Source organism: Anomaloglossus baeobatrachus, chromosome 6 (assembly GCF_048569485.1).
Source record: "Anomaloglossus baeobatrachus isolate aAnoBae1 chromosome 6, aAnoBae1.hap1, whole genome shotgun sequence".
Lineage (NCBI taxonomy): Eukaryota > Metazoa > Chordata > Amphibia > Anura > Aromobatidae > Anomaloglossus > Anomaloglossus baeobatrachus.
The window spans coordinates 542,982,820-542,996,504 of record NC_134358.1 but is presented as its reverse complement, the minus strand read 5'-3'; the positions used below and the strand labels follow the sequence as shown (position 1 = coordinate 542,996,504).

The 13,685-nt window shown below is 44.1% G+C and overlaps 1 protein-coding gene across 1 annotated transcript in view; it reads right to left on the bottom strand.

Moving 5' to 3' along the window:
- Nucleotides 1–815: 815 nt before the first annotated feature.
- Nucleotides 816–13,685, bottom strand: part of LOC142243978 (uncharacterized) — a 608,163-nt gene continuing 595,293 nt past the window's right edge. Inside the window, exon 11 of the mRNA XM_075316165.1 lies at nt 816–1,058. Coding sequence (XP_075172280.1) covers nt 885–1,058 — 174 coding nt within the window. The 3' untranslated portion in view covers nt 816–884. The remainder of the gene's footprint in view (nt 1,059–13,685) is intronic.

Here is a 13,685-nt window from a genome sequence, read left to right as displayed (position 1 = left end):
CACACTCCCTAGCCAAACTAATTTCACCTAATCACTCTACAACTTCTCAGAACATAACCCCACGTCAAGCTCCATGGCACCCAAATGCATCTCACGGCTCTAGCCAACTGGCCCAAGAAGCCATTATCTATCCCCCATGATATGGCTGGATTGTCATTGTAAATAACCACTTGTACTTTGCCCCTCCCCCCATCTCATTGTAGATTGTAAGCTCTCACGAGCAGGGTTGCCATTTTTCCTTTTAAATATTGTATCTTCTATAATTGTTACCTGTTTGTATATGTTTATGTATATGATATGTATATGTATATGAGCCTCCTGAATTGTAAAGCGCTGCGGAATATGTTGGCACTATAGAAATAAAGATTATTATTATAAGTGCAGCAAGACCAGAAGACCTGTGTGAAGAACCTGGTGGCATACGGAGTCAGTTTTCCCTTGTTTGGCTTTATCTGTGGGTTTAATCAAAATCCTATCCTGTCCCTCACTAATGGGAGTGGAATCAAATCAGGACTGGTCAGGAGCAGGGCCAGAAAGGCGACTCAGACCTCTCCACCATCAGGAGTATCCCTGAGGAAGGTTCCCTAGCTTGAGGGACAGTTTAGAAGCCCTGATTTCCCGCTATCCCATAGTCCTCATGATACAGTTGAGGACCTACGACAGGTGAATGTGTTTTGCGTTTTGAATCCCAAAGAATTTGGATTTTCTAGAATCCCAAATTTTAGGGAAATTCTGAACAAATTGATTTTGTTCATCTCTTGTGGCAAGTATTAATAATATGTCGTACTCATTTTAGATAAAACATAGAAACACACTTTTTATTGGGTTTATGGTCACTTTTTCTTTTTAAAGACGGTTTCCCAGATATAGAAAAGATACTGATATCAGGCCTCCATGGCTTCATCCTCGCTGCTTTGCACAAAATCATCTCCGATATTCTCCAGAGGAGCGTCTTCGGCATCCGAGTCTCCAGGCGCCTCCTCTCCCCCCAGGTCGCCCAGTATCTGCTCGACGTGCTCCAGGAGCGCGGAATCATCACACTTCAGCTTGCTGTAAAGCTGTGGGCAGAAAACACAGAGACCCGGTTAGTGCACTGCGGCGTGCGGCACTGATAACTTCACAAAGCTTTTAATGGATGGAAAATATGGTCGACTTAAAAGCATTTGCAAATTGGAACAGAAAAAGCACTCTGTGACTATTTCATCCAAATTAAAGGGGGAAAGGGAGACGTAAGCAAGAAAATATTTGTTGAGCAGTAATTTACTTCTATCAGTAGGATGAAAATACCTCGCCAGCTGCGCTAATAGTCGCACGAACATTTATTGCAAAACACAGTACTTAGGATGCCGCACTTTAAAAGTTCAAAGCTGCACTGAATAGTTCAGTGACGGCACACGTAGCAATGATGTATAGATATCGGCGCGGCCTTTATTGTATTGATATGTACTCAGAAGAACAAAGATCAGAGAATATAAAGTCTCATCAGTAAAAAGAGATGAAGACGTCATTTATCTGCATTTATATATTGCTGCTCCCATGGTTTACTGTGTAAACTCATTGTTTAGCTGGTTTAGGGTCACAGGCACCAACAGTGCTGAAATAGGTTGAAAAGATATGACTCACCGTGCCCTGGTCTAATATCGCTCCTGCATCCCTAGGCCCCCCCAAAGTGCAGAACTGAGGATCGGCTGCTACAAAGCACCCGTCCTGAAACCAGACCAGAGCCGCATGAATCAAATTGCTCATTTCTAAAGGATAGAGATTGATTGGCAGATACAAAGATCAATGGATAGACAGAGATAAAGTCGTTAGACAGACGGGTATATAAATGATAGACAAATCAATAGATATAGATAAATGATAGATTAACTGATAAATTGCTGAACAGATTGATACAGATTACATAAGAACTAATTAATCTAGAATTAATCTACATTTTTTTAGGAATTTGCTAAATGTGTGGCGCCCCTGAGGCTTCAGTCGTGACAGGGTACTGCACCTCACTTAAGGTGCAGTACTCAACCCAAGTCCAGAGGAGGTCGGTGCCGGTTTCACTAAGGGTGGCTTTACATGCTACGATATCGGTCCCGATATCGCTAGCATGAGACCCGCCCCCATTTTTTTTGCAAAAGGGGCATATCGCTGCCTGTCGCGCAAAAAAACGCGCACCCCGTCACATGTACTTAACTGCCCTGCGACGTCGCTGTGACCGGCGTACCACCTCCTTTCTAAGGGGTCGGTCCGTTCGGCGTCACAGCGACGTCACTAAGTGGCCGCCCAATAAAAGGGGACAAACATCCAGCCCATCTCCTTCCTTCCGCATTGTGGCCGGCGGCAGATAAGGAGATGTTCCTCATTCTTGCGGCGTCACACAAAGCGATGTGTGCTGCCGCAGGGACGAGCAACAACATAGCCCCAGCGACACCAGCAACAATTGGGAGTGGACCCCCATGTCAACGAGGAGCGATTTTGGACGTTTTAGCAACGATCCAAAATCGCTCCTAGGAGTCACACACAACAATATCGCTACAGCGGCCGGATGTGCGTCACAAATTCCGTGACCCCAATGAGATCGCTGTAGCGAAATCGTAGCGTGCAAAGACCGCTTTACACAACTCATACACACAAACAGGTTGCTCTTCGTTTACCGTGGAACAGCTAGGTTTGAGTCAAAAGGGGTCGCCAGCATGGTGTACACCTCAGGGTCATGAAACCGGGCAGGGCCACCCATGAAATCCCCTGACTCTCACCGGCTTGGTGATAAGTATTTTCGCCCGACCACCTGGGGTGCTACAAATGTAAGTAATATTCGTTTCTCTTTGTGCAAATGACCTAAATGGTCAACATCATTTTTGCAGAAGATTGCATCAACCAATAAAGGATCCCATAAACTTGGTCTCGGACAGGCAAGCTTTCCCATAGCAGAGCCAATCAGGATGGAATTTTATAGCCTGTTTGAAAGCAGAGGCAGGGAATGCAGCAGCCATTTTGGGGTGAATCGCGATAATAAAAATATATCACAACTTAGGGAATAGCCATAGGGATAGCGAAAGAAAGCCATAAAAGACTAAAGAAATTGTACAGATAGTGTGAAAGCAGAGCAGTAAAAAAGATTAGTGCGTGAGGAAAAGAAGAATAATTCATTTTTAACTCATGGAGAATAAAGAGATGAGAGTCACTGTGTTCGTGAGGCAGGAAAGTCATTGTGTCTGTGACACAGGAAAATCACTGTGTCTGTGAGGAAAAAGTCACTGTATCCATGAGGCAGGACAGTCACTGTGTCTGTTAGGCAGGGGAGTCACTGTGTCTGGGAAAACAAGAAAGTCACTGTATCTGTGTAGCAGGAGAATAACTGTGTCTGGAAAACAAGAGAGTCACTGTCTGTTAGGCAGGGGAGTCACTGTGTCTGTGCAGCAGGAGAGTCACTGTGTCCTTGAGCAAGAGAGTCACTGTGTCCGTGAAGCAGGAGGGTCACTGTGTCCGTGAGGCAGGAGAGTCACTGTGTCCTTGAGGCAGGAGAGTCACTGTGTCCGTGAGGCTGGAGAGTCACTGTGTCCGTGAGGCTGGAGAGTCACTGTGTCCGTGAGGCAAGAGAGTCACTGTGTCCGTGAGGCAGGAGAGTCACTGTGTCCGTGAGGCAGGAGAGTCACTGTGTCCGTGAGGCAGGAGAGTCACTGTGTCCGTGAGGCAGGAGAGTCACTGTGTCCGTGAGGCAGGAGAGTCACTGTGTCCGTGAGGCAGGAGAGTCACTGTGTCCGTGAGGCAGGAGAGTCACTGTGTCCTTGAGGACGGAGAGTCACTGTGTCCGTGAGGCAGGAGAGTCACTGTGTCCGTGAGGCAGGAGAGTCACTGTGTCCGTGAGGCAGGAGAGTCACTCTGTCCGTGAGGCAGGAGAGTCACTGTGTCCGTGAGGCTGGAGAGTCACTGTGTCCGTGAGGCAGGAGAGTCACTGTGTCCGTGAGGCAGGAGAGTCACTGTGTCCGTGAGGCAAGAGAGTCACTGTGTTCATGAGGCAAGAGAGTCACTGTGTCCTTGAGGCAAGAGAGTCACTGTGTCCGTGAGGCAGGAGAGTCACTGTGTCCGTGAGGCAGGAGAGTTACTGTGTCCTTGAGGCAGGAGAGTCACTGTGTCCTTGAGGCTGGAGAGTCACTGTGTCCGTGAGGCAGGAGAGTCACTGTGTCCGTGAGGCAGGAGAGTTACTGTGTCCTTGAGGCAGGAGAGTCACTGTGTCCTTGAGGCAGGAGAGTCACTGTGTCCTTGAGGCTGGAGAGTCACTGTGTCCGTGAGGCAGGAGAGTCACTGTGTCCGTGAGGCAAGAGAGTCAGTGTGTCCGTGAGGCAAGAAAGTCACTGTGTCCGTGAGGCAGGAGAGTCACTGTGTCCGTGAGGCAGGAGAGTCACTGTGTCCGTGAGGCAGGAGAGTCACTGTGTCCGTGAGGCAGGAGAGTCACTGTGTCCGTGAGGCAGGAGAGTCACTGTGTCCGTGAGGCAGGAGAGTCACTGTGTCCGTGAGGCAGGAGAGTCACTGTGTCCGTGAGGCAGGAGAGTCACTGTGTCCGTGAGGCAGGAGAGTCACTGTGTCCGTGAGGCAGGAGAGTCACTGTGTCCATGAGGCTGGAGAGTCACTGTGTCCGTGAGGCTGGAGAGTCACTGTGTCCGTGAGGCTGGAGAATCACTGTGTCCGTGAGGCAGGAGAGTCACTGTGTCCGTGAGGCAGGAGAGTCACTGTGTCCGTGAGGCAGGAGAGTCACTGTGTCTGTGAAGCAAGAGAGTCACTGTGTCCGTGAGGCAGGAGAGTCACTGTGTCCGTGAGGCAGGAGAGTCACTGTGTCTGTGAAGCAAGAGAGTCACTGTGTCTGTGAGGCAGGAGAGTCACTGTGTCTGTGATGGAGGAGAGTCACTGTGTCTGTTAGGCAGGAGAGTCACTGTGTCTGTGATGGAGGAGAGTCACTGTGTCTGGGAGGCAGGGCCTGGGACTAACACATCTGGCAGCAACTGTTTGTTTTAGCATTGTGGTTATAGTGCTGATGCATTTCAATCCCACATACACATTTTTTTCAGAATAATTGGAAGAAATGGAGTATTCTCAATTCATGGTGAATCGATTCGTTACAAATCTATTTCCCTGGTAAAACAGATGAGTTTGAATGTCTAAATATTCTATCATCTCTAAGATAAAAAGTCAAAGACAGTCACAGAAAAGAGGATAGATGGGAACTGGTATTTCTGACTGTTCCTGGATCAGCAATGCTAAATGCACATATAGTATACGGAAACACTATCGTATGCACTTGAAGCATTTCCTCGGTAAAGGTATGGCGGTGTACACTTGGCCATTTTTAGCTCAGTTCCGCTATATGTCCATATGATTTGCATGGGTGCTGAGCCTATGTTCTGTTGATGGAAGAGACAAGGCAATTTTTTTTTTACGAAGTGCATTATGTACGCCACATAAATATAATGAGGATAATTATACACTATAATGATTATCATCACGTTTAGTTAGAAAATTTTAATTGCTCAGGTTTAGAAAAATCACTTAGCTAAACCCTTTAATAACTCGGGCCGCAGAATAATTGAATTAAGAAGGCCTAAGGTAACGTAGTATTTCCGGTATATTAAGCTACTAAGCACAATCAAAGAACTGCGGCACCATCTGCCAGACACCAGACTTAATTAAAGATGATTTGGCATATTTTATTCTGGCTGGACCGTTCCAGGTAAAAGACAGGACACTCAAACCATGATAGATTCACATAATGCAGAAATAGTAACAGCAGAAGGGACCAAATATTTGGAGTAGTTGTCTTCCATCACTTACAAACAAAAACTACAAAAATTAACCACGAGTCAAACATGCATTCCGCTAAGTAGAAAAAAATATAAAAACCACATAAAAAATTGTATTTGATAATATTGCAAAAATCTATTTTGAATTTTTACATGTACCTTGTTCTTCATTAGAAATAGTCAATTGTATGCCAACCATTTATCCCTGCACTTTGCTATACTGCAGAGGTGTTTTAGGGGTTAATAAATTGTAAAACAAGTATCTTGTTTTGGGGTTTTTTTTTATAAAGAATTTTTCTCTGTGTATTTTTACTTACACAATTAGTAATGGGAGTGGGGTCTAATAGACCCCTACCCATTACTAATCCAGGGCTTTTTTGGCAGCAGTGATTTTTTTTGACAAATCACAGCTGTCATTAACTGACCCCTTATAGTACCCTGATTGCCACTGCTGTGGGATAATCAGGATGAGCCAGGTAAGTGCCAGGATTGGCACTTCTAATGGATTTTCCGCGGCTGCAGGCTGCTATTTTTTTAGGCTGGGAAGGGCCCAAACATGGGCATCCACCGCCTGAGAGTACCAGCCCCCAGCTGTCTGCTTTATCATGGCTGGGTATCAAAATTGGGTGGGATCTCACGCCGTTTTGTTAAGTTATTTATTTAAATAAAATATTTATTTAAATAATTTAAAAAAAGCCGGGTGCAGTCTCTTGTATTTTGATATACAGCCAAGATGAAGCACATAGCTGGGGGCCGCAGTCTTCAGCAGTCTGCTTTATTTGCGCTGGGTGTTAAATATGGGGGACCCTATGTCATTTTTCCAATTATTTCTTTATTTTTACACTCCACTTCGGGGACACAGAAAGCTAGTGAGAGCAACCAATCACAGACATCGGTACAGAGGGTGGAGGCGCTGTCTGACAGCAACCAATCACAGATATTGTCACAGCGGGTGGGTGGGGAAGCAGTGAATATTCATAAGATATTAAAACAGACCCGTAAGCACTGTGAAAGCCATGCAGAAACTTGATAAGTATAATTGTCCTGCCTTAATCCCCATTGTGATTAATTTTGCAGCCCTCTAGCCTTTACTACCACCATTTCATCATTTTATTGCACTTAAGTTCAGGTCCCCATAAACTTATATAGGGTTCAGGGTCCAGGCTCAAGTTTGGGTAAAGGCCATTTCTGAAAAGGCCTTTTTTATTTATTTATTTGTAAGTCTGGCCAGACCCACCGGTTCTGCTGGTTCGTCCTTCTCAAGCCAAGAGATATGAGATTGCTTTTAAGATCAGTATCCAAAGATTGCAGGGGTGGGGGGGTTAAATCCTGCTTTACACGGGACGACCGATTGTGCGATTTCACAATCGATCGTACCCGCCCCCATCGTTTTTGCGTCACGGGCAAATCGCTGCCCATGGCGCACAAACTCGTTTAACCCCCGTCACACGCACTTACCTTCCGGACGACCTCGCTCTGGGTGACGAACATCCACTTCCTGAAGTGGGAGGGACGTTCGGCGTCACAGAGATGTCACACGGCAGCCGGCCAATAGAAGCGGAGGGGCGGAGATGAGCAGGATGTAAACATCATGCCCACCTCCTTCCTTCCATTAAGCCGGCGGGAGCCGCGGGATGCAGGTAAGCGATGTTTATCGTTCCCGGGGTGTCACACGGAGCAACGTGTAATGCCACGGAAACGATGAACAACCGGCGCCATGTTTAATAAACGATTTTATGAAACCTAGTGACGAGTACACGACTCACGAATTGTGAGCGATACTGCGTCGCCAGGAGGTGTCACACAGGCCGACGTCGCAAGAGATGCCAGATGTGCGTCACAAAAACCGTGACCCCGACGATCTATCGCACGATAGATCGTCTCGTGTAAAGCACCCTTTAGACCTTTCACCACAACCTAGAAATCAGATCTGCAGCTATTGGACTATAGCTCAAAGGTGAAAGATTTTTATGAAAACTGAAACCATGTCAAAGAGCTGAGATATTCACTTTTTGTTAGAGGTTAGAACATGATCTAAATATGGCAGATACTCATTATTAGAAGTTAGAACTGTAACCCAAAAAAATTACCAATTTTTAAGAAGTTGAGCAATATCTCTTTTAAGAACTTGGACTATGACCTAGAAATTGTAGTATTTCAAAAGATCTTGGGCATGGACACAAATATGGCAGTATATTAGAAGAACTTGGATAATCACCCAGGGTTTGGAGATTGCAGTTATTTTGAGGACCTTGATTGTAACTCAATGATAAAAATTGATGCTGATTGTGAAGACTTTGGCTGTGAGTTTTCTACAGAACTTGGACCATGAAATCAAAAGTTGTGGCTATTCATGAAAACATGTGCTATGAGAGAAAGACTGCAACTCTTTCGAAGAACTTGGAATATAAATGAGAGATCAGAGAACAAATTAGTTTTTAACCCTGAAATCAAATATCATGATTATTGATAAGAGCCTCAACTATAACCCAGAAATTAGAGACTACAGCTATTCATTTAAAGTACTGAAGGACTATGACACAAGGACTGCAACTATTCAGAAGAACTTAGCTCATCCAACAATTCTTCTCCTTTTAACAGCCTTCAGCTCGATCTCGAGCTATGGCAACTTGATAAATACTCTGTAGGAAGATTGATCTTGTGCAAGTCTATATAGGTCCCCCACAAGTCCATATAGGTCCCCCAACAATAGGAAATGGCAATCAGAGAGATCAGCTATTCTAGTAAACATGGATTTTGACCTAAAGACTTCAACTATTCAGAAAAACAAGAGTCATAACCTAGAATTCAGATCAGTAAAGGATAGCGACCTGCAATCTTCTCATAACTGACTTCATAAAATGTTATACTGACTTTTTCCAAGAAAAAAAATGTAAAACCACTGTAAAAACTGTACTGTAAAACCGCTTGAAAAAAGGTAAAACTGCTGAAAAATGTTATGTTATATTGGCTATACGTGCAGCAGTCGCAACATTTTAAGATTAATTATTGCATTTGTGATTGTTTTTTGTCTAGGTTTCCCTGATTGTTGGGTGTATGAAATATCACAAAAAAACGGAAATATTTAGTGGTACATTTGCTTTGAGAACCCTTTGTTTCTGTTAATTTCTAACAATATTTGAAAAAAATCCATTCTTTAATAAAGAATACCATTAATTACCCCTAAAATAGAAGTCGCTTAACTAGGAGGTGCAATGTTTCTCATATATAGAGACAAAAGTTAGAGATGATCAAATGTTAAGAAATCCAAATGCTCCAGGTTCTATTTGTGTTGAACAAATTTGTTGTGAATTGCAGTTACTCCAATTTTCCTTGAAGAGTTTTGTATAATAATCTAAGGTTTCCTAGGATGGTAAACAACCCCTCTCAATCTGTTTAACACAAACACCATCTTAGTAATGTCAAAATGACCTCATCTTAGAAATGGAGACACAGACTTTTCCTGGTTTTTTTTTTTCTATAAAAAGATGGTCTTAAAATTATCCCTCTGTCATTGGTGATCAGGCAGAACGTTCTGTGTAGAACCCTGACTCAAACTGATGGTGTCACTTTCAGAGGTAACATCATGCTGCTGTGACAGATAATTGATATGACATATATTCCATAGTGACCTCCACTGATTCCTCATCAATAATGCACCTGCTGAAGGCAAAAGAGGCCAATTGAGGCCTGGGTTTAATAGAACTAGCGCCTGTATATGTGCCTGTTGTGGTGCTGCTGCCACATTCTTAACCATGGTATGTTTTTTGTTCTGTAAGGCCCCCTTCACACGTCAGTGATTCTGGTACGTATATTGCAATTTTTATATGTACCAGAATCATAGACATACGCAGACCCATTAAAATTAATGGGTCTGCGCACACATCAGTGATTTCTCACTGACGTGTTACTGTGCAGCGTACTCGCGTGTCCGTGTGCTCCATACAGAGACAAGTCCATTTTTTTCTAGCATCACTGATGTCCCACGGACCACACTATGGTGTAATCCATGAAAAACATACCAGAAAAATCACATATTTAAAATAAAAAGCTTTTTAAACTCACCCGTCTCCAGCAATGCTGTCTTTAGCTGCTGCTCTCTCCTGCTTCCAGGCCAGCTAATTATACTCATGCATATGCACTGCACAGCCAACCCAGAAGTAGCTGCAGAGGGAAAACCGTGGCGGCCAGACACAGCAACACGGGAGACTTCAGCACCATGGACAGCAGCGGCGTGCACAGGTGAGTATCAGTGCCTGATCTCCATCTGTTATCATGGATAGCACACGGAGATCACACGTGTGCTAAAATCACAGCACACGGAGGGACTTACGTACCTTTATCACGTCAGTGCAAAATGTGTGTGTTTTTCACTGACGAGTGAAAGAGGCCTAAAAATCATTGCTCTGTATTGCTACTACTTGTCAGTGCATAAAAAAAATGTGTAATTCAAATGCAGAAGAATATATGCCAAATACACCCCATCACTGATAAATAACACTGGCACTGCTACTGGCACCTCCTCTATATCTCTCCCTCCCACCTATCAATGTAATCTCTGTATTACGCCTAGACTAACACCCTCATCTTCTTCAGTACTTTAGCTATACAACACATTACAATCTGGAGTATTTGTCCAATATTTTAGGGATTTATTTCTCTGCCTATTGCTGAACTGTGAACTCTGATGTCCTCTCACTATCTATGGGCAAAACGGTGGCTCAGTGGTTAGCACTGCAGTCTTGCAGCGTTGGGGTCCTGGGTTCAAATTCTACCAAGGAGAACATCTGTAAGGAGTTTATATGTTCTCTCCCGTGTTTGCGTGGGTTTCCTCGGGGTTCTCTAGTTTCCTCCCACACTCCAAAGATAAACTGATAGGGAGTTTAGATTGTGAACCCCAATGGCGACAGTGTTTGCCAATGTATGTAAAGCTCTATGGAATTAATGACTCTATATAAGTGAATAAATATATTATTGTTATCTTAAAATTATCTTCAAGTGGCTGCTGCATTCCTTGCTTTGGCTTTTATATTGGTCACTCCTGATTAGGTGCACTGAACCATGTGATATGATAACTGCAACACATTACGGGGAATGAGAGAGGGGAGCCAGCACTATCTGAAAATGGCATGCATCATATAAAAAGTGCAAATTCACAGCTTTATTCCAACTGTACGAAAATATAAATTGAGATTTTTAGCAAATAATTGATCAATTCTTTGAGCCACCCCTGCCAACGTCACGGCAATTCTCAATAGGGAGGTCCTACACTATATTATGTATTTAATGTGCCATGCGGCCTCCTAGATAAAGTTAAAAGCAGAACCATAATGGAGCACACATACCTGTAACCTGTATATAACCGCTTCTATGTTGCAAAAGAGGCAATTCTGGATAGAGGCCAGCCCAGGTCCCAGCATGTGGAGCAAGCTCTACACATACCAGGACTATATCAGAACTGACCCTCCCAGTGCCAGACAGCAACCATTGATAAAGGCGGACCAGATCCAAGTATGGTGCTTAATTAGTCTGTTATGACTGTAGTTATGCTACAATTTTCTGGTGGCCGACCACCACCATGCTATGCATGCCTGATTTTGGTTTGCAATGTATTCCTCCTGTGGGTAGCTGTTCACATTCAGTTGCCTCACCCCTTTCCACAGGCAATGCTAATTAAGCACCATACTTGGATCTGGTCCGCCTTTATCAATGGTTGCTGTCTGGCACTGGGAGGGTCAGTTCTGATATAGTCCTGGTATGTGTAGAGCTTGCTCCACATGCTGGGACCTAGGCTGGTCTCTATCCATAATTGCCTCTTTTGCAACATAGAAGCGGCTATATATACAGGTTACAGGTATGTGTGCTCCATTATGGTTCTGCTTTTAACTTCATCTAGGAGACCGCATGGCACATGAAATACATAATATAGTGTAGGACCCCCCTATTGAGATTTGCCGTGACGTTGGCAGGGGTGGCTCAAAGAATTGATCAATTATTTGCTAAAAATCTCATTTTTTATTGTAGTACAGTTGGAATAAATCTGTGAATTTGCAACTTTTATATGATGCATGCCAATTTCAGATCGTGCTGGCTCCCCTTTTTTCTACATTACGGGGAATGCAGCATGGTTGTGGCTGAAGTCATGTCAGCCTCTATGATTGATGCAAACTGCAATGTGTTACAAAGCAGTGGGCAATTGTTGGGTAATTTGCACAAATTAAATAGCAGATTGCTTGATTTTGCAATGAGCTGCAAATGTTATAAAATTAGACTGTAATTCGATTTTCATAGCATCGATTTGATCCTCTTTAATAGATATAGAATAACATGTTTATGACAGTGACTGAATGTACAATATTATCACCATCAATAAACCGATGTACACTGCAGTCACGGACTCTAAAGAACAAACCTAAACAGAGGAGTTTTTTAGGTGAAAGTACCGTTCTTCTATTTTTTTTCTTTGGTTAAATTAATAGGAATAAAATGTGAAAAATAAAACCTTGTTCATAGCTTAATATTTCCAATAAGAGAATGACAAAGCTTAGAATTGAACAAACCGGTACTTGCTGCCAATTACTCCTTCCAGTGCCGAGGTCACGTTGTCATTAGACAGAGTGAGTAATGCCGTCCTCGGCCGGTCTTATGAAGAGTAAAGCTGTTTCATAGACTCTCTGCTCATTATTACTTTCTATCGAGTGCGGTAATGGCCTCACAGGCAGGCACCTTAAATTTAAAAAGTCAACTTCTTCTTTCTCTTAGATTTGTCAAAGACAAGACACCCAATTTATCGAATTTTTAGCTTGTACTACCAACCATCATTGCAGCCTTGGAGGTGAAAAGCTACAACAAGCCACATCTCTCTAAAGTACGGTAATTCTTGAAGCCAACACTCGTGTTTGAGTCTTTAATCACCTTTCTGGTTTTTGTCAAATCTTTACTTCGGTGAGTGGTCGAAAAAAAAGAGTATCACACAGCTGGCAGCGAGTAACCCGGAGCTCTTCTTTTTACTGTCGTAGCTCTGGCCGGTTCACTCTAGGCCGGGAATTCCAGCCATGACCTCAAAGGATGTGCAGCATTGTCCATGAAGTCGCAACGCACAGTGACCTCTGATGCCTGGTCGTGGCCACAAGTCCTGGCCTAAAGTCAGATTATAGTTAAGATGGCACAAAAAGGGACCCTAAGAACCAAATGAGGGACAGCAAGTGCTGCCCACCATCTAGTCTTCTTTCTGCTGTCTTCATTCTGGCCCGGTCACTCTAGGCCAGGAATTCCAGCCATGACCTTACAGGATGTGCCGCATGTACGTGAAGTTGCAACGCACAGTGACCTCTGAGGCCTGGTCACGGCCGCGAGTTCTGGCCTAAAGTCAGTAGCTAAAGTAAGACTGTAGCTAAGATGGCACAAAAAAGGAACACTAAGAACCAAATGAGGGACAGCAAGCAGTGCTGACTACCATCTAGTCTTCTTCTTTCTGCTGTCATTGTTCTGCCTTGTTCACTCGGCTAGGAATTCCAGACATGACCTCACAGGACAAGCCGCATGTCCGTGAAGTCGCAACGCACAGTGACCTCTGAGGGTTGGTCGTGGCCACAAGTCCTGGCCTAAAGTCAGTAGCTAAAGTAAGACTGTAGCTAAGATGGCACAAAAAAAGAACCCTAAGACCCAAATGAAGGACAGCAAGCAGTGCTGCCCACCATCTAGTCTTCTTCTTTCTGCTGTCGTCGTTCTGGCCTGTTCACTCTAGGCCAGGAATTCCAGCCATGACCTCACAGGATGTGCCGCATGTCCATGAAGTCGCAATGCACAGTGACCTCTGAGGGTTGGTCACAGCCGCAAGTTCTGGCCTAAAGTCAGTAGCTAAAATCAGACTGTAGTTTAAGGGAACCTGTCAGG